This window comes from Prionailurus bengalensis, chromosome D4 (assembly GCF_016509475.1).
Source record: "Prionailurus bengalensis isolate Pbe53 chromosome D4, Fcat_Pben_1.1_paternal_pri, whole genome shotgun sequence".
Taxonomy (NCBI): Eukaryota; Metazoa; Chordata; class Mammalia; order Carnivora; family Felidae; genus Prionailurus; species Prionailurus bengalensis.
In genome coordinates this window covers 56339269-56360217 of record NC_057359.1, presented here as the reverse complement: position 1 = coordinate 56360217, position 20949 = coordinate 56339269, and the positions used below count along the sequence as shown (strand labels likewise).

The following is a 20949-nucleotide window of genomic DNA, read 5'->3' as shown; positions in this document are numbered from 1 at the left end:
AGCAGGCTTGCCTAAACCAGGCAAAGGGACTTGTGTGGGTGCCAAGGGGGAAGAAGCCCTGGAGGAAAGTCGGATGCTCCTCAGCAGGGAAGCAGAAAGTACTAACCAGAGCAAGTAGGCCAAAAGGCTGGGGCCCAAAGTTTAAGAAGAAGAGGAACCTTGACCACAAAGCCCTTGCTATTTCCTGGCTATGGAACACAGGCTGAAAGCTAGAAGCTCTGGATCAAGAACTACTTTTTTCTTTCCTGAGCTAGGAAGCCATTCTATTTCCCAAGTCCCAGCTTGTCATCACTGTGGCCTAGAAAGTTAGGCCAGAAAGAAAATGAAATAAATTGAACTTATTTATCCTCTCTTCAGCTTTTCTCTGAGATGGAGAATAGTCTGTGTTTTAAAATTAGGTATCAAGCAGTATTGCAGAGTGATTTCTATGGGGGTATATGTGTGTGTTTTATAAAAGCTACCCTGTATTGACTGCCTACCATGTGTCAGGGACTGTGGTAAGCACTTCATATACATGATCCAATTTAATCTTCCCACTAAGCTTTTGAGATGAGTACTATTATGTTAAATATGAAAAACAGGGTGAGGAAGCTGAGCACTGAGAACTAGAACTAAAGCTGGAAGACTGAAGAAATGCAGACCACCAAGGCTCTACTCATTCTTCCAGCTCTGATCCACTGTTGCCCAGGGGTCCAGTCAAGGATGTGTCTGTCTCCTTCCTGGATAGGCTAGAAATCCAATCTAAATAGCCATCTACAGCAGCTCCCTACTCCAGGTGGCCAGATGGGAGTTCCAGAACACTGTTGTCTCCCAAGACCTTTACACAGTGGCCAATTGGTTCTGGGGTCACTACAGTTGGTGTGGCTGGTTCAGGGACTGGCTTTGGAATAGGATTTGGTAGCTTTATATCATTGGCTATGCTAGGACCTATCTCTCAAGCATCATCTCTTCTCCTATGTTATTCTGGGCTTTGTCCTGTCTGATGGCCACCTTCCTCATCTTCTTCACCATGTGCGGGTCTGTGAGAGGCACCTACCCATCCCTGCTGCTTCAACTCCAGACCATGCCTGTACTAGAGTGAACTCAATTTTACTATTAAACACAGTATTTCTCTAAACCTCCCCCTCCCACTACCAAAAAAAAGTTGAAAAACAGACCCAGTGAGGTTAGAAATTTGATCATGATTGCACAGATAAATGGCAGAGGTAGAACTTACTCTAAAACTCATACTTTTAACCATTTCACTATATTGCCTCTTACCAACACTCATGCACATGCACACACACACGTGCACACACATACAAAAGGGCCTAGACTGTGTGCCAAGGGCTATAGATGGTGGGATTAAGGTTTTCTTCTTCTTTTTTTCTTCTTTTTTCTTCTTCTTTTGTGCTTATCTGGAATTTTTATAGTGACAATGTATTCCTCTTGAATCCAGAAAAAGAAATATTTATTTAAGTCTTAAGTTTTGGTACTGTTTGCCAGATTTCCGTAATATCCATGGTGAGAACAAAGCAGATACATTATGCTAACATGCAGACAAAGGAGACTATACCATCTCTGTAGCAGTACAGGCTCTGCAGTTACAGAGCAGAGAATCTGGCATGTGTGTATGTGCATGCATGCATGCATGCTTGTGTGTGTGTGTGTGTGTGTGTGTGTGTGTGTGTGTGTGTGTTTGTACAAGCACATGTGTGCAGTGGCCACTGAAGTGAGGAGAGGAATGGCTGATCTGTCTGAAGATGTGCCACATGGAGACCTCTTTCCTTTCCCTATGACCAGCCACCTTGCCTGAGCCAGACCCATTTAGTCCTGAGCTTCCAGAAGTACTACAAGGTACTTTTCACATACACCAAGATCCTTAATCTCAACCTTATAATCACTTGTTGAAAATCTGACTAGGGAGCCAGGCTGCTGGCATGAAGCCCAAGCTGCAGCTATATAGAATGACTTGAGTCACTACTTCAAGCAATGGGTCCAACCATTTAAGGTCAGTGTTAACTCCTAGGTCTTCAGGGGGTGGCAGTTCAGGACCCTGGATAGCTCCTAGAAGAGCCCAGTCTCTGCCAGGTCTGAAAAGACTAGGTGCCTGAGTCATTAAGGCCCTTGCTTCTTTAATTTTGAATAGCCTTCCTATACATGTCTCTGGCTTCTTCTGTCTCCAGGATCTTCCCTATGAATCCAGGGACTCCCCCTTATCCTTTCCAGCCCTTGCCCCACCTTTTTCCACTCACATCTAGCCTGACCAAACTCTCTCTGTTGAGGTCACTATCACTCTGAAGGTGAAATAAGCTTTCAAGACAGCATCTGAGCTGTCCCTGGTTAGGGTCTCACACCCCAATACCTCAGAGCTGTAGAATTTTGGAGGGATGGTAAGAATCTAGTGGAACAAGGGAGTGTTAAAATGACTTTTGTCTCTAATACATCTGCATTCCCATCTTTAATCTGGTATGTGAGGCAGGGGAAACTAAAGAGAAGCACTGAGCAGCTTTCAAGGTCTGAGGCTGGAACGTTTCATGAGCTATCACTGTACAATCAGCCTGGCAGTGGTGTACACTTGACTTAAAGTGTTTTGGATTTGTTGTTGTTGTTGTTTTTAGGGTAAGAGCGTTGACATAAGGTGTATAGGGGCAAGTGTAGCAAATAGAAACAGAAATGAAACTAGTGAGTCTGGGGGTTCTCAGCCTGACACCCTCACCCTAGCCATGCACTTGGACCCTAGGCAGAAGAGAGGTAATATTGTAGAGGGGTTTCCCTCCTGATTCCCCAAATCATCTAGAGGAGGGGTGTATGAGGAATCTGGAAGGGCAGAGGAATCACAGTCACCTACTAGGGATTGGATTTTCTAGTTGATAGTTCCTTTTCTACTTCCAGGCCTCTTCCATAGCTAAATTAATCAAAGCCAGCAAATGAGGTTACCGTGTTCTCACTTTGATTGCCTCGGCTGGTGAGTAAGGAGGGAAGGTAGGTCTACCTGGATTGAGGCTGAGTGAAAGCACTAAGGATCCTATCCCTCCCAACAACCCTTGCTCTGGGCCTTGTGTAAGGCTCTCCTCCATTGCTTTCTTCACCTCTCATACTCTTAGATCCCTTATTGGAAGAACTGTCTGAACTAAAAGGCCATTACATGCTTTATACCCCCAAAGAACCTCCTGGTCAAAGAAACAGGTGCAAAAGCAATACTAAACCACCAGAGAACAGCTGCAGGCTCCTTCTCTTAACACTGGACAGTCAAAATGGGACAGGCAAGGGCAAGGAGGAGAAAAGAGCATATGGTGTTTGCTGAGCCATGAGTAGACCTGACAAGAGTTTGGGCTGGAAGGACTAAGGCTGCCTCCACTCTACCTGAAGAGATTTGGCTGGATAATACTCCTGAAGATGGGAGTATTAACAATGTAGTAACTAAGTTATGGATGGAAAGATGTTCAGAGGATCTAGATCCAGACTGTCCCTCAGCCAGGCCCCTCTCTTGCCTGTGGAAACAGTGTTTTCTAGCTTCCAGGAGAGGCCCTTGCTATGGGATTAAGCACAGGCTATTGACATATAAGCAAGCCTAGACAAGAAACAAGAACAGATGAGGACTCTGTCAGATCCCAAGAGAGTTGCTTGTGTTGGTTTTTGTTCAAGTAGAACAGGCCTAACCTCAGCCAGAACTTGCTTTTGGCCTGTTTTCTCAGGGGCAAAGCCTTCCCCATGTTTGCCTTCCTTAACAGAGGATGCTCTGTATTCATTGTTTTATTAGGAGCAGTGATTATGTGACCACAAACCTTACTAAATTAAATATAGTCCTGAGCATTCAGAAGAAGAAAAAGCTCAGGACTCAGGAGAAGGAGCAGCTGGCTAGAAAGAAGAGTCCACAAATTCTAATTCCTGGGCTGCCATCTGGCATTGACCTGGGACAACTCATTTACTCTCTGCCCTGGAGGCTCTTTCTGGAATCTCAGGGCCTGAATAAAAACAGACCTGGGAACTCAGAGAGTGAAATGACCTGTCTAGACTCTCTAAGTCAGTGTAGTTCACAGGCAAATCTGGAATCCACTAAGCCCTACTCTCCAGCCAGAGGCTGTGCTTACTGTTCAGGGAGGTTTCTTGTATTTTCCTTTGCTGTCTCCTTGCCCTTATGTTTGAACTCCCAAATGTTCCCATGCCTTGGGTGGCTCACTGCCTGGTACGCATGGTTGTAAGCCCCAGGTTGTCAAAACAGACAGGATCAGAGCAGCCCTGCCCCTATCCCCTTCCAAAGGATTTTCTGATGGTTTGGTTCCAAGCTAGCTTCCCACTCCTCTGAAACTTGATAGTAAGAGTTGGGCCTTACTCATTTGATGATGATGTATGTATATCAGCAAGCAAAATATGAGCCTGGACCTTAAGTCTCAAAGAAAGTTGTGTGTGCTTAGCTGTTGATCAGCCCCCACAAGTAGTCAACCTGGAATTGAGTTGCTGCATTGGCCATGGGCCTTAAGTGAGTTTTAACTAGGCCAAACCTTCAGGCAAGCAAGGGAGTAAGTGAGGATTTGGGGACTCCTACTTTGGCTCTTCTCCAAAATAACTTCCTGGAAGGCAATCTTTCAGCCCCTAGGCTTACATAGAGAAGGGCCCTACAAAGAGTACACAATACCACATCTGTCTGGGACGCCATTAGACAAGGCCCTGGCACAACCTGGCAGGCCACTGGACTTTTGCCACCTCTGTTTCAGAAAGAGCATTGCTATGGCTCAAACCAAATAGAAAGCAATCTGTTTGTCTATTATCAGATCACAGCCCTTCATTCTCTATGCTAGGCACTGGGAGGACACAGAAGAACTAGGCATGGTCCCTGCCTTCGTGAACATTTGTTAAATAAATTATGCAAGTATTCACTGAAGTAAAATTTGATAAGTACATGAAAGAAATGGAAGGGGGGTAGTGCTGTGAGAGTATATTATAGAGGGACCTAACCTATCCTGGTATTCATGGGAAATTTTTTTTTCTTAATTTTTGAGAGAGAGAGAGAGACAGAATGTGAACGAGGGAGGGTAGAGAGAGAGGGAGACACAGAATGTGAAGTAGGCTCCAGGCTCTGAGCTGTCATAACAGAGCCTGATGCAGGGCTCGAACTCGTGAACTGTGAGATAATGACCTGAGCTGAAGTCGGATACAACTGACTGAGCCACCCAGGTGCCCCCGTGCGAAGCTTTTTATAAGAGATGATGTGTCAGCTGAAGCCTGAAGAAGTAAGGTGTAGCCGGAAGGGGAGCATGAGGCAGGAAGGCTCTTCATGCTCCACCAGCAATGAAGACCAGTGATGCAAAATGTAGTAATGGGGGTGGGTGGGGAGAGTGACACAGGATTAAGTTGGGGAAATGAGAGGAAAAGTAAGTGACTACTTCTTTGCCACCATTTCTAGCCCAGTCTGAATTGCTCCTTTCAAAAAAAAAAAGGGCTGGTTGAGACCCACCCAAACTGCTATGGCATACCACCCCCCCCCCCCCCCGGGGAGGCTGGTGCTTCTTCCATCTCCCCAGAACAGGGGATTTTCATAGGAATGCTCAGAAGAGGCACTTTTAGCCCCAGCATAGGGTTCACACAAATGGAGGGGTCTTCACCTGGCAGCGTGTCTCAGAGGAGGGGGGGTGGACAAGAACTTTCCCTACAAATCCTCTCTGTATGTTTTTCCAGTGCTTTGAACTACTTATTAATCTATGACAGAAGCCATTTCCTCATTTTGATGGTTCTGCTGGGAATTCCACCCCATCACCCCCCTCCTGTGGTAGATAAAAAATGTCAGCTTTCAAGATTTTATACTTGGATTTCAGAATCTAAATTGCATTACTACATCCGGTGAGACGGCGCCATTCCCTGTTCCTATCTACGTGCTCCAGGCACCATGAGGCTGATAACATCAGCGTGTCGAAGCAGCTCGATCCAGACAATTTGCAGCTGGCTGGGGCTAGGGCAGAGGGGGTGGGTGGCAAAATTCTCTCAGAATCCAGAGCAGCCCAGGGTTGACTGGATTTTCAGGTTCTTTCTACAGACTATTAGTTCTCCTATCTGTAGAGAGAGAGTTTGTCTTGGTCCCACCTAGATGTAACAAGGAATTGTAAAGTACTCTCCTAAACATTGACAGGATAAAATCACTAAAAGCCAATGCTCAGGTTTTCCTTGGAGTGAAAGATAGAAGAGAATAGAGGGAAGAGTAGAAGTCATAATATGAACAAGTGAAATTGGGTGTCCATATAGAATGCAAAATACTCCTGGAAATGGTTACTCTGTACTTCCTTGAAGCCCTGATGTGAGGCCTTGTAACTAACCTTCTGACTGACATTAGCTTGTGAAGTACATGAAGAGAAAGCATTGTTCCCCTGCCAGGAAACACAGGAACTTTTGGAGTTTCTTTTCTAATTGTAACCACGACTTAACTCTACAGAACAAACATTCCCTTCACAGCAAAACTTTTCAACTTATTGGGTTATTTTAAATGCATCAAATGGCATAAAACATTCATTCAACTCTGGCAGCATTCACAGATCCATTTTTGTAAATAGCCAAACAGGCTCTTCATCCTCAAAACATGATGTTTTCAAAGCGTAGTCAGCACCCAAGATCAAGGCTTTGGGAGAAGTCAGTCCAAATTCACTGAGCTTGCCAGTGCTAGGGCAAGCCTGGCTTTCCTGCTCACTGCCTACTCACCCACAGGTTCTGGTGTTTGGATGGAGGAGACAGAACTAGAATCTACCCCCAATTCTAATTATAGATATATTCTCTTACAGTGGAGGTATGCAGTTTACTGACTCCATTACTATACCTCAGGGATGCATCGATAATTAAGTCAAATGATTATTTTTAAGATTTTATTTTTAAGTAATCTCTACACCCAACATGGAGCTCAAACTTACAACTCCAAGATCAAGAGTTGTATGCTCTACTGACAGACAGCCAGGTGCCCCTAGGTCAAATGATTCTTTAGTTTTACTTATATTTTTTTGTTTTTATAGAAAAGTGTTATTGAAGGTTTAAAAATGAGAAATCATGATCACTACAGAACCATGATCACTTGGAGTATAGTTTCCAATGCTAAGCCTCTCCTGGATGTCCATGGTTGGTGGAGCAGGTGTTTCTCCTTCTAGAAAAAGGTCAATGCAGGCTTCTCTCCACTGACCTGGATTCCCAGGGTGCTCTTGTTAGGTTTGTGCAGGCCTCCTGCCTAAAGGACTAGAAGTCCAGGGTTTTTGCTGCTTTTTGCCATGGCCTGGGGAGAATGACCCAAGGCTAAGTCATGGGACTGTAGTGCAGCCAGAACTCGGGCAGCTACAACCCACTCCCACTCAGTTTGCTGTTACTTTGAGGTTGCCCAGGCCCTGGTCAGCCTCTCTTGCCTTCAAACCACCCTTGCCCACAATTCCTAAGAAATAGCAGACCTGCCATGGTCTCGACCACGGCTAGATTTCTCTACTAGGGCTTCTCTTTGGGGAGTCTCAAGCTTCCCAAGGATCAGACCCATAATACTGAGAGAAAAATAGAGTTTTTGCTGAAATGTCAGCAAACCACAGAAGAACCTGTGTCTTGAATTCTCTTTCTTGACATCTTCAAACATCTGGCCCTTCTCCACTGTCTCCTACCTTTTAGTTTCAACCATCCTCCACTCCAGTCTCTCTTGTCAAATAAGAGCCCCTTCAGCACTCTGGTTCTGGTTCCTCCCTGTTTTACATTATCCTTCTCAAAACCTTATTCTTCCCAGACATCCATGACACCAGGCTCTCTCTGACCCTCTGCTCCTCTGACCTGGGCTGTCATTTCTCTTCTTCCTACTCCTTCAACACTTCAATGTTGGTGTTCCCCAAGTTCTTTTCTCTGATCATGCATATTTATAGGTGCCCCCCCACACACACACACACTGAGGAAACCTGGAATCATCTTTGTCTAGGTCTTTCCCCTCAAACCCAGATCTAGTCAGCCACTAAGGCTGTATGACCTTGATGTGTTTTTCTTCTCCAGTCCTATTATTTTCCATTAAAGTCCAAAGCCCCTGAATGTGATTTACAAAGCCCTTCATGATTTTAAGCCTTCCTCCAATTCTAGTCTCATCACCTGCCATTTCACCCCACCATTTAACATTCTAGCAAAATTGAGCTATTCTTTTAGCCTGCCATATAGTCATGTGTGTCTTCCTCCCTACTCCTTTCTTTTCTTTCCCTACCTCTTTCTCATCTGGTTCTTATCTATCTCCTACTCATTCTTCATGCCTCAGCTTTCTTTGGAGAAGTCTTCCCTAATTCCCCAGGGTGGAATAGGTCCTTCTGTTCTGTATACAGACAATACTCTATACAAACCTCTGTTGTAGCATTTGCCTTATTATTAAAAATTATCTGTTGGGGCGCCTGGGTGGCGCAGTCGGTTAAGCGTCCGACTTCAGCCAGGTCACGATCTCGCGGTCTGTGAGTTCGAGCCCCGCATCAGGCTCTGGGCTGATGGCTCAGAGCCTGGAGCCTGTTTCCGATTCTGTGTCTCCCTCTCTCTCTGCCCCTCCCCCGTTCATGCTCTGTCTCTCTCTGTCCCAAAAATAAATAAACGTTGAAAAAAAATTAAAAAAAATAAATAAAAATAAAAATTATCTGCTTATTTATTTGCCTTTTGTACTGGCCTTTAAGCTCTTCATGGGTAGAGATCATATTATCTTTATATCTGTAGCACCTTGCACAGTGCCTAGAATATAAGTGCCCCTAAAATTTAGGACCAGAACTGAATTGGTGGCTGAGACTCTTTCATCTCCATTTTTTTAATGTTTATTTATTTTTGAGAGAGAGACAAAGTGTGAGTGGGGGAGGCAGAGAGAGAGGGAGACACAGAATCCAAAGCAGGATCCAGGCTCCAAGCTGTCAGCACAGAGCCCGATGTGGGGCTTGAACCCACAGGCTGCAAGATCATGACCTGAGCTGAAGCCGGTCGTTTAACCAACTAAGCAACCCAGGCACCACTCATCTCTTTTTTTTTTTTTTTTAATTGTCCTCTGCTTTTCTCTCCTGGGCTCAGGACTCTCAGTCTGTAGTGCTTTTTCTTGCCTCCTGCTTTCTGCTAGTCTGTCTCTGTCTATCTCTGTCTCTCTCTGTCTTGAGCTATTGAGTGCTTCAGTGACTCCAATATTTCCTTCCTATGGAGAACTTTTTGAGCAGGAGGTTACTAATCAGAAAGCATCCATGCCATTTTCTAAAGAGGGGCTTCAAGTGTGTGCAGAGCACTGGAGATATGATGAGACTACTAGCAGCCTTCCAAGTGCCTGCTTTATAAGACAACAGTCCCACACCTGTGTAAGTTCTGATGTGTTATTAATCTCATGTCTTTATCTGATGTCTCTAAGAAGGGGTTGGGTATAAGAAATGACAACTTAGATTCAAATTCTAGTGCTAACCACCCTTCAAGGTATGATTTTGAACATATTACTTGATATAAGCTGGTTCTTCAGTTTGAAAATGGGAATGGTATTTACCTTACTCAGTCTTTTAGGATGATTAAATGAGATAATATATTACAAAACACCAAGCACCATTTTTGTACATATAACAAAGTAACAGGTATTCAAACAATATTAACTAAATGATCTGCTGAATTCCAGATGAACCACAACTGGTCTGCATTGTTCTGAACAATTCTCTGTCTTCGTGCAGCCAGAGCTCTTAGCAGACAGAGCAGCCTCCCCAACTTGAGCTTTGGGTCATCTCTCCTCCTCCTCCCCCACCAAACCATTGTCCTGTCTTGGCACTAAGAGTATAAAACCAAATTAAGGTGGGTACAGAGGGCTCTTTTAGAGGCTGTCTGGGGATTGTGTGGATGTAGAAAGACTAGCCTAGAACCTTGCTATTCAAAGTGTGGCCGCTGTACTAAGAGCATTGGTATCACTTGAGAGCTTGTGTGAAAATGTAGAAACTTAGTTTCCATTCCAGACCTATTAAATTGGAATCTGCATTTAAACAATATCCCCAGGTTATTTGTATGCACATTAATGTTTAATGTAGGAAAGAAGCACTTTCCTACAGGCACATACATAAGCTAGCAGGTGTAGAGGGATGTAGGCTATGCATGTATGTCAGAACTGTCTAGAAGACATTAAGGCTGCACAGGTGGGGAGGAGCTATGAGGGAGTATAGTCAGAGCAAAGGAGGTGTTCCTCAGAGGTGTGGGCTACAGAACTGTATGGGTGCTCTTTGGATAGGTATTGGTTTTTTGTTGTTTCAGGGCCCCTTCCTGTTGATACCTCAGGAATGAGATTGTACCTTTGAGTTAGCTGGTTAATGTCACTGCACCAGCCAGAGAATGACAGGTGAGTAGAGAAAGGATCTCTACTACCCTGAGCCTGGGAAGACCCTCCAGCAGGGACCCCAGGACAGATGAATATTGTTTAGCAGATGGATATTGTTTCCCTAGAGAGATACATAATCAGCAGCAGGCTGGCTTCACTGCTGAAAACTTGCCTTGAGTTTGTGCTAGGTTAGAATCTGCCTTCCCGCTACTGTTCTACCACCAACTGCACACACTTCTCTCTGTCTCTCTGTCTCTCTCTCCCTGTCTCTCTGTCTCTGTCTCTCTGTCTCTCTCTCTCTCTCTCTCACACACACACACACACACACACACACACACACACACACACTTAAAAAAACTGACTTGGGGCACCTGGGTGGCTCAGTTGGTTAAGCTTTCAACTCTTGATTTCAGCTCAGGTCATGATCTCACAGTTCGTGGGATTGAGCCCCGCATTGGGCTCTACACCAACAGTGCAGAGCCCACTTGGGATTCTGTCTCTGCCCCACCCTGCCCCTCAAAATAAGTAAATAAATTTTTTAAAAAACTGACTTAACAGAAACTCAGATAGGGGATTATGAGTCTTTGTAGAGTTAACCCTCTCCTTCCCCTCTCTGACCTCCTTCACTGCTGGGCTGGGCCCTGAGCCTCCAGGAACCTGTAGCATTGACCTCTCTGCTGCACAAAGCACACCTGGTGGGAGTGACTGCAGGTTCTAGGCTTGTTTAGAGTCAGTAGTGTTTGTTTTACCAGAGCCACCATCTCTCCCTCTTAAGTACTCTTAGGACTCTGGATCCCTTTTTGCTTTCCCAATAGAAACACTTCCCAACCATCCACCTAGAGTCTCTTGACCTTTCTTTGTGGGAGAGTTGTTTGTGCATCTCAATGGTAAGGAAAAAGCCCTGTTATACCCACCACCCACACAAAAATAGAGTAGGCTGAATGCCTGATAGCAACAGCAACTAAAGGTAGTTAGAATAGAGTCCTGGCCCTACACTCAACTGTCATTGCTCTTGCCAGCCACTTAATAGGTGAGCCTGTAGTTTCCCCAGGTTCCTGCCCAGGCCCAACCCTCTACATCAGGGAGGGTAACAAACCTTTACCACCATCACTTTCTCCTCTGTGCTTCTACCACCCTTTATGCATTCCTCTCTCTCATGCTCCTCTGTCTGCCTTAAATGGGCTAATATGTGTTTCTGTCTTCTTTTTACCATTAGACTAAAGTCTTTTTGCAATAATCAGTATCTTTCCCTCCCCAAAGTACATTGTTCCCTGCCTGCCCCATGTTGATATTCAGTGACTATCAAGTTTTTTAAACAAGTGGTGAACTTACTGATGTTTAATTATTAGGAGGGCAAAAGGAAAGAATAGGAGACTGTTCTGTCCACAGAGCTAAGCTTTAGAACTGCAAGTTGTCTTTATGAGCAAAAGTGGTGCTTGCCAGTTATAATGAAGGTTAGAAGAACAGATTGAAAAGATGAGAAAGGATGGGGGTAGGAAATGCCACAGAAGGGAGAAGCTGTTTGATACCAGCCCTAAGTCCATTATTCACTTGTTCACTGCAGACAGGTAGCTCTTTACTCTTCCAAGGCCAGAGGAAAAGGATCAGAAATGGCAGTTGTGTGAGGACATCCCATAGACTGCCAGACTATTTATTTTCTTGGGAAAACAAGGATTCCAAAAGATTCATGAACCAGGGCAGGGCAGGCTCGGTCCCTTGAATAACTGAAGCTTACCAAATACCTTCCAGTGAGATTTGGGACCAAGATCCATGTGAAGATCCACAAGTCAGGCTGGCCTAGACCAAATGTTAATATCTGTTGAGATTTCTCCTGCTTCAGCTTCCTACCATGTATAAGGCTGAGGGACTAGTCTCAAAGACTCTCCAACCAAACGTCCTCTATTTGTAGGCAGCATCTACAGCATCTAAAGTAGGACAGCATCTTTCTTCGATGTTCTGAGCCTCCTTTCTTACCTTGGGGAACTATAATCCACATCCTGGGAGGAAATTGAAAGATCCTCCAGACATGCTCCCTAAAGCTTTGTTAGCCCTGAATATCTGATGTCCTTTTCCCCCTCCTCTGGGTCCTGCCTAAGCAGAAGGCCTCCAGAAACTCAACTCAGAATCCCTTGGCCCTTATGACTCCTTTGATTTTGGAATCATTTCCTGGCCCCTCTCCTATGAAAGGCCTCATCTCCAAAGTCTGTGTTGGCTGAAACTGAAGAAGAAAGAAAGAAAGAAAGAAAGAAAGAAAGAAAGAAAGAAAGAAAGAAAGAAAGAAAGAAAGAAAGAAAGAAAGAAAGGAAGGAGGGAGGAAGGGAGAAAGAAAGGGAGAGAGAGGAGAAGGAAGGAAGGAAAGAAGGAAGGGAAGGTGGATGGAGGGAGGGAGGGAGGGAGGAAAAGGACCTCCTTATATCCACTGCCCACCCTCACACATTTTCTCCTTCTGCCTTAGGCCCTACCAGTCTATCTTTTATTTTCTTCAACCTTTTTCATAACATAAAATTAGCCATTTTAACCATTGTTGATCTATTTTTAAAGAACTTTACACCTTCACCCCTTTTTCCATTGAGTGAGATAGTCTTTCCCTAAAGATGTTGAAATGGGAGCTGGAGGAGGTGTGGCAGGATAGTAAGCTCAGAAAACCCTCTAGGTCGCAAGACTGTATAGGCCAAGACATGTGTCTCTAGCTGATCCAAAATAGGGCATCTGAACATCTGGCTCAGGGGATAAGCTTAAGGATAGGAATGAAAGTCAGGAGCTAGGTGAGGCGAGGCCTCCCAGAGGAACCAAGATTTTTCAATTTCTGGCTCTGGTTTCTACCTCCTGGGTCATGAGGCTTGTCCCCTAGGCCTTTATGCACAGGCTTCCCTCAAGCCATAGCTGCTGTAGTGGGTGTCCCTGAGTTGAGGTATTTGTCCTTTCTCCCAAACAAAGGCTTTTTAGTCATAGGGTTTCCAGGGGAGTAAGAGTAGGGAGGAATAGCAGAACATCAATCTAGGACAAGAAATCCTAACCATGAAGGAGGCAGAATAGGATTCTAAATCTTTTTTTTTTTTTAATTCACTGACCTCTTGTCTCCCAATTTAAAAAAGAATCTAGTTCTTTACCATCCCAGTACTAGTTTCAGATCTTTCACCATCTTTTTTCCCCCCTGAGTAGTTTCTGAGCTACTTTTGAAAACTAAATAATGGGTAAGGGAGTAGGAGCTGCCATTCTCAGTGGGTTAACTCCAGAGCCATTTTGGTTAATTTTCTTACCCCAAGTCTGAAAGCAAGGGATACTCATTCTGTGAAGTTTGCCTCCTGGCTCTGCAATTAGTCATGGTTCCTATAGCTGATGTACTGGCACAGGCCAAGGACCAGCTGAAGCATGGTGGCCAGCCATCAGGCACTACTGTGCCCATTTAGAGTTTTTCCCAAGCTTCAGTGTAACAAAGTCTTATCTCCTCTTATTCTTAATTGGTGGCCTCAAGTCAGGCATATTTTGTCTGGCAGATGATTCCATTCCAGAGGGAATTCTATTCTTTGAAAGAAGTTTCCCCAGAGGCAACCAGGTAAGTAAGAACTGAGGCACAGTTCTCTTATAAGATGATGGATAGATGTGATGACCTGAAATTTCCTGGCACACAGTGAAAAATAAAATATTAAAAACCAGCTATAGCCCTTTGTCATGACTAGAGGCATTGTAAATTGGAACAGTCCTTCGGGAAAGCAGTTTGATGATATGTATCAAGAATCTCAAAATTACTCCTGCTTTTTGACTTTGTAATTCTACTTTATTTAAGAAATTACTCTAGGGGTGCCTGGGTGGCTCAGTCGGTTGAGCGGCCAACTTCAGCTCAGGTCATGATCTCGTGGTCCGTGAGTTCGAGCCCTGCGTCAGGCTCTGTGCTGACAGCTCAGAGCCTGGAACCTGTTTCAGATTCTGTGTCTCCCTCTCTCTGACTCTCCCCTGTTCATGCTCTGTCTCTCCCTGTCTCAAAAATAAATAAAACATTAAAAAAAAAGAAATTACCCTAAATGTAAATATATATGGATTTCAGCATTAGTATTATTTATAATAGTGAAAAATTGCAAACAATCTGAATGTCCAAAATAAGTGAATGGTTAAAAAGTTATTATACATCTCCTTTATGGAGCCATTACATTGATGATTTCAAAAACTATGTAAAAATATGGATAGTTGATTATATTCCAATACTAATTTTCAAATATACAGAATATAAGATACAGTTGTTTTTCTGTATGTTGTTCTATGCAGGTATTATAATGACAGAATTCAACTCAAACTAGTTTAAGCTAAAAAGAAAAGTAGACTAGGGGTGCTTGGGTGCCTCAGTCAGTTGAGTATCCAACTTCAGCTCAGGTCACGATCTCATGGTTGTGAGTTCAAACCCCACATCGGGCTCTGTGCTGACAGTTTGGAGCCTGGAACCTGCTTTGGATTCTGTGTCTCCCTCTCTCTCTCTCTGCCCCTCCCCCGCTCATGCGTGCTGTCTCTCGCTCTCTCTTTTTCCCCCAAGTGAGTGGGGGAGAGGCAAAGAGAGAGAGGGAGACACAGAATCTGAAACAGGCTTCAGGCTCTGAACTGTCAGCACCGAGCCGGATGCGGGCTCAAACTCAGGAGCAGAGAGATCATGACCTGAGCTGAAGCCAGACGCTCAACTTACTGAGCCACTCAGGTGCCCCCCAAAATTTTTAAAAAAGGAAACTAGGGGTGCCTGGGTGACTTGGTCGGTTGAGCATCCAACTTCGGCTCAGGTCATGATCTCGCAGTCTGTGAGTTCGAGCCCCACATCGGGCTCTGTGCTGACAGCTCAGAGCCTGGAGCCTGCTTTGGATTCTGTGTCTCCCTCTTTCTCTGCCCCTCCCCCGCTCATGCTCTGTCTCTCTCTCTCTGACAAAAATAAATAAACATTAAAAAAAATTTTTAATGAAACTAGACTATAAGGACACTAGGATTTCTCATAGTATTCAAGGGTAGATGTGCCCTACAAACCTTAGAAGGGCAGAGGAAGTTCTAGAACCAGAGCCTCTGAAGGACTTTCTCTATCTCTTATGTTTGCTTCTTTCTGAACATCAGCTTTATTCTTATCTCCCTGCCCAGTGGCTTTCTCTACTACCTACCTAATCTACAGTCTTGAGCTTTACCTCTCCTCTTGGTCCCACTTCCTATTCTGGGGGAGACCCTGATTGGCTCCACCTGGTCCAAGCAAGGGTGGGACCTGGAACCCACCCCTGTGGACTATGAGGAGAAACACCAGCTTCCAGAGAGGGAAACCCCAGAGTGTTGCTACTGTGGTATACACACAAGACTTAAATATACTAGGACATTCACAGAGGTTGTCTCAAGGTAGTGAAACTAAAAATTATTTTTAAGAAATTTAGCACATATTAGTTTATAATAGAAAAATCTATTAAGCTTGCCATGGCTAGGCTATGATTGTTATTAGGCCTGGGGTAAGCAGAACTCTTCTCCATTTTGGTTCTCTCGATGAGAGCCACCACAAAATACTACAGCTTGGTGGTACTTGTTTTTGGTAATGAATTTTATCAAGTTGTTTAAGGAAACAGATAAGTCTCAGTTAATCACAGGACCAATTTAAGCTCTCAAACTCTAGCTGTAGCATAAAAATCCTTCCTTCTTTTTGGTTAACTTTGCCTTGACCCATTGAATCTATTTCAGTTTTCATTTTCCCAAGAATTAATGCTTGGGGGTGAGGACAGAGGTTACCTTTCTTGTGGGAAAGCTAAAATTGAATTGTGTCTCTACCTCGACTCACTCATGCAGTCTACAAGACAAAGGCAAAATTGTTCAGCACCACGGAGAGCGTTTTTCATCCTGTCAACCAGATCAAGGGCAGGTGAAAAGATGCTAGAAGCCCAGCCAGTCTGATCTCCTTACACTTCTGGCTAGTCATCAAGTACCCCCTTTCCCCCAACCTCTTACTATTCAAACCCTTCCTTTACCTATCTAGGCTTTTAGGAATGAACTCCCTTAACTTTCTACCTGCCTTTCTGCCTCCATGTTATTTGCATCCCTCACTCATATTCACCCATCTTCCATTTCAGTAAGTATCCTTCCTCCTCTGGTCCAAGGCTCTGTTTCCATCTCCTCCTCAAAGACCATGACCTACAAAACATCTCCTTTTCTACCTAGCTTCCTTCCCCTCCATCTAGGACATTTGTCAGATGTCCCACAGTTTCAAAGAAATTCTTCAACTCCAGAGTTCCCTCTGGCTGTCATTTATTCTCATTCCTTCTCTTCTCCATCTAGCTCCTTGAAAAAATATTCATGTTCACTGTTTCTGCTTTCTCTTTTCCTATTCCTTCCTAAATCCTCTATAATCTGGATTCTGTTCCTACTCTTCAACTAAAACTTTTTTGAGGCCACCTATGACTTCCTTATTTCCAAACATTGTCTGTATCTTCTGGGACTCAACTGGTTTTTTGGCACTGTTGATAATTATTGGGAGCTCCCTAAGGATGGGGCTCTTTTCCATTTATATTTATGAACCACAGGCCTGCCATTGATAAATAACTGAAGAAAATGTTGCATGTTAGAGTAAGGAGAGAGAGAAGGCAGAATGCTCCCTGGTCAGGCCCCTCCTCATCCTGTGGAGGGAGTACTTTTTCCATAAATACCTCCCCACGTAATCTAGGACCCAACCTGTATGATGCTAGGGCTGCATCTGTGAGCCAGTCACCCCTAGAACATACTGTCCATGATTGTGTGGGCCTTATGGAACCTGTACTAATAACTTTATAACTAGCACAGATGTATTACTCAATATGTATTATACTGAAGTGCTTACATATATTAACTCATTTTAACCTCACAAGAACATTTGACATAGGTATTAAAATTAGTCCCATTTATAAATAAGGAAATGGACACCAAGGACACCTAAATGGAGGTGGACATCTCAAGATAAATAAACATTTTAAAAATTAAAAAAAAAAATACAGTTGCATGCTCTGCTGACTGACCCTGTCAGGCACCTCAAGTTAATGGATTTTAAATTTTTTTTTAAGCAGGAGAACTGTTTCTCCAACCAAAATTTTATAGAAAGGCTAGTATATAAATGAAATAAAAGAGTATCTCCATTCTCCATACTCTTGCTTCGCTCTTGGACTCAGCCCCACCCACGGCACAGGGTTCAGGGAACACAGTTTAATGAAAATCACTGGACCAGGCTAACTCTAAGGATTCTCCTAGCACTTTTGCCTTCCTCTAATTATATTGGCTTTGCACTGGCCATTAGCCTATATATCCTGTCCCAGAAACAGTGAGACTGGACTATTAATCATTTCTGCAGTCTGTGGAGAATTTGTTTGAAGGGTTGCAGAAACATGGGTTGCTGTTAGAGATGCATTTCAATGTCTGTCTCTGCTGAGTGTTTAATAATTTTGCTAATCCTCACTCTAGTTCCTGGATCTAGCTAACTCCTGTCAGATGTCCTTGGGGGGCATTTTAAATTCTCCCTGATTTCTTGGAGCCAGACATTTCCTTCTGCCTGGATTTTCTCTGATACTTAACATTCATGAATATTTCACATTTAACCTGATTACATTTCCATGTGATGGTCATGGTGCATTGACTGTATTTCTCAGGGAAGACATACAGGAAGCCCACAGTAAAGGCTTGAATTTTCAGGCACAGTGCCAGATATCTTTGTTCTTGCCACTAAGATGGCCTATCATGGCCAGTGACAGGTGAGATGCTGTATGGTGGACTTTGCACAGGACTTCTCAAGCTTAGGGTTCTGCACCCTGGCTTATAACCCAAAGGAACTGGTGGTTTCTCTCAGGGATCAAAAGCCACCAAGACCTGCCCAGTGGTGGCAAGGACCAAATGTGGCTCTCTGTGACCAGAATTGCTCAACAGCTTCCCAGGCCCCACTCAAACTCTATCCTCTGCATAGTCTCCTTCCAATGTTACCATTTCCATCCAGTACCTCCAGCCTGAGAGAAGCAACTCTGATGAACTCACCTGGACTGAAGGGGGAGAGGTGCCTGAGGGGTTCATGTGTTTAAAGTCAGCCCCAGGGAAAGGACAGTGAGACTTATATGGATTGATGCGAGCGTTACGGAGAAGATGCATGATTGGGAAGTCCATAGATTTAGAATGTTAATGCAAACTGTAGAAGACATCAGGTCTCCCCAAGGAGAGAGAGGTGGGCTGAGGGCAGGACTCTGTGGAAGAGACAAAGGGCTGTGGGACAAGATGAAAATGATGGTTAAGGAGGCAACATGAGTGAAGGAGAACAGTGTCCTCAAAGCCAGAAGAGGAAACCATATCCAAATGGATGGGATATGTGTATCATGTGAGAAGTGCTACAGAAAAAGTAATGTGACTAAGGAAATTGGAAAGGTGCCAATGCTTCTCTGGTAGGGTCCCTCAGGCATGTTTATTGGCTTTACCCTTTAAGAAGCCATCAGTCTGCTTTGAGAGTGAGTCCTACCTATGGCCTAAGGGGAAAGCCAGAACCCAGCTGTCAAGTCTTCATGCCCCCTGCAGGTAGCACCTCAGAGCTGTTTTGGCTGCAGAGAGGTATGTCAGGGCCACTAGAGGCCTGCTTCTCCAAGTTTTCAGGGGACAAGGGGACAAGTGCTATCCATAAGGAGTCTCTCAAGAAGGAACTGAGACAAGGAAGCAGAGAATAAAGGATTGGAGAGGACTGCAGCATGAGAAGTTGCCTGAGATGGAGGCACTGCAGCACCCCACTTTTTCTGAGCCCTGTCCCCTACAATACCAGCTAAGGGGTGGGGGTCAGAGTAGAGGAGAGAGGCCCAGGTTCTGCCCTCAGGAGGTCACATACCACTGTGGTGACAACAGCCCATCCAGGGTCTCTCTGGATGGCCTGAAGGAACACAGGCAAGGCCAAGATTTCCCTCCCAAACATTCTAGACTTTTTCTTTTCCCCTTGATGACAAGCATGTTTTCATCCCCTCATCTCATTCTAAATGCAACAGAAGCTACCATAATGGTTATATGTCCTTCCCTTGCTGGGTCACTCAGATCCCTGAACCTGACACTGTAGGACCAATCCTGGGGCATTCTACCTGTCTGTCTGCTGTCTGCATCTCCAGAAGCAGAACAGGCACAGCCTTGGGTACACTGTGCAATTTTCAGACTTTGGGCATACCATTCTTTTTAAATTTTTTTTTTTCAACGTTTATTTACTTTTGGGACAGAGAGAGACAGAGCATGAACGGGGGAGGGGCAGAGAGAGAGGGAGACACAGAATCGGAAGCAGGCTCCAGGCTCTGAGCCATCAGCCCAGAGCCTGACGCGGGGCTCGAACTCACAGACCGCGAGATTGTGACCTGGCTGAAGTCGGACGCTTAACCGACTGCGCCACCCAGGTGCCCCAAGGCATACCATTCTTTAGTCCTAGGCAGTTTCTCATGGAGAATGTGAATGACTCCAGCCCCTTCCAATGGACTAAAGCAGGGTAAGCCAGGGCCCTAGACCTTGTAGTAGAGGTTTGGCATGTTTTAAAGGAAACAGTGAGGCTGGATTACTGAGCAGCATAAGACTAACTGGTCACCAGCTAATTTGCTTGTTATTCATCTTCTAACCTACCATACCCGGCCAACATTTCAGGTTCTCCAGGGGATACTGTTTAGGACTTATCTGTGAAATGGAGAAGTCCTCATGAGGATTCTTTTTGTCCTGTGGCTGCAGCCTTAAAATCTGGCCTGGCTTGCCCAGTCAGTTCTCTGGATCCTGTGAAGGGACCCATACAATGCTAGAAAAAGAAAGTCTATCTTAGGGAGCATCTACTCTGACCTTTATCCAGACTTAAACTCATAGCAACCTGAAAATACCTTACCAAACAACTGCATAAGAAGAGCTCTGAAGAACAGGGCAATTAGTATGGGAGGTTGAACAAAGAGATCCTGTGGGTTAAAGGAATCACAGTAGGCTTTCTAAGAGGAGGCTGGATCACACAGGACTTTGAAGAAAGACACCCAGGTGAGTGTAAGTGGGGCTGAGATTCATGGCTCTTTACCCAGTTCAGGGTCTTCCTTCCAGGGTGTATGGGTCTGCCCTTCCCTCCTCAAATCACCTGCCTACTTCCAGGGGTTAATGCCCCCCAAAGTATGGGTAGGAGGACCAGCTTCAGGGCTGAGAGCAGCCCCTTTTCACTTCCTAACAATTCTGTCTCTGCTTTCTCCTCAACAGGACCCAGCCGCCGCCTCCATCTCAGACGGGGACTGTGACGCCCGGGAGGGTGAGTCAGTAGCCATGAATTACAAACCATCCCCGCTCCAAGTGAAGCTGGGTGAGTGTGTCTGGGGGGTGAGGGAGATGTGGGGAGTGGACAAGGTGCTCTGGGCTGGGTCTGCAATGAGGTGGCACAAATAAACCAACTCAGACTAGATGATTCCAAGACTCAAGCCACCAAGTCATTGGCACTACCAGACACCTTATCTCCTGCAAGGCAAAGAAGGAAGTCATAGTCCTCTGCAGTGCCTGGAGCTCTAGGAGGCATCTCTGAGGCCAAGAAGACTCCAGGTGTTCCAGGGATAGCTCCCATGGAACCCCAGATAGAGGATTAGAAGTTCCACCAAACACTACACAAGGCTGGGAAGAAGCTGCCTTAGAAGCAGGGTGTCAGTTACTATGTTTAAGGGGTAGAAAGGAGTAAGGATCCCAAAATCTAG

At 44.8% G+C, this 20949-nt stretch overlaps 1 protein-coding gene across 8 annotated transcripts in view; it reads left to right on the top strand.

Moving 5' to 3' along the window:
• The window catches only part of FAM219A (family with sequence similarity 219 member A), a 55418-nt gene that overhangs the window by 27314 nt on the left and 7155 nt on the right, over positions 1–20949 (top strand). For 4 of the 8 annotated variants that reach the window (XM_043566772.1, XM_043566769.1, XM_043566770.1 and 1 more), the window contains exon 2: positions 20468–20567. In XM_043566772.1, coding sequence (XP_043422707.1) covers positions 20468–20567 — 100 coding nt within the window. The remainder of the gene's footprint in view (positions 1–20467; positions 20568–20949) is intronic. The other 4 variants (XM_043566776.1, XM_043566774.1, XM_043566775.1 and 1 more) reach the window with 1 other exon arrangement.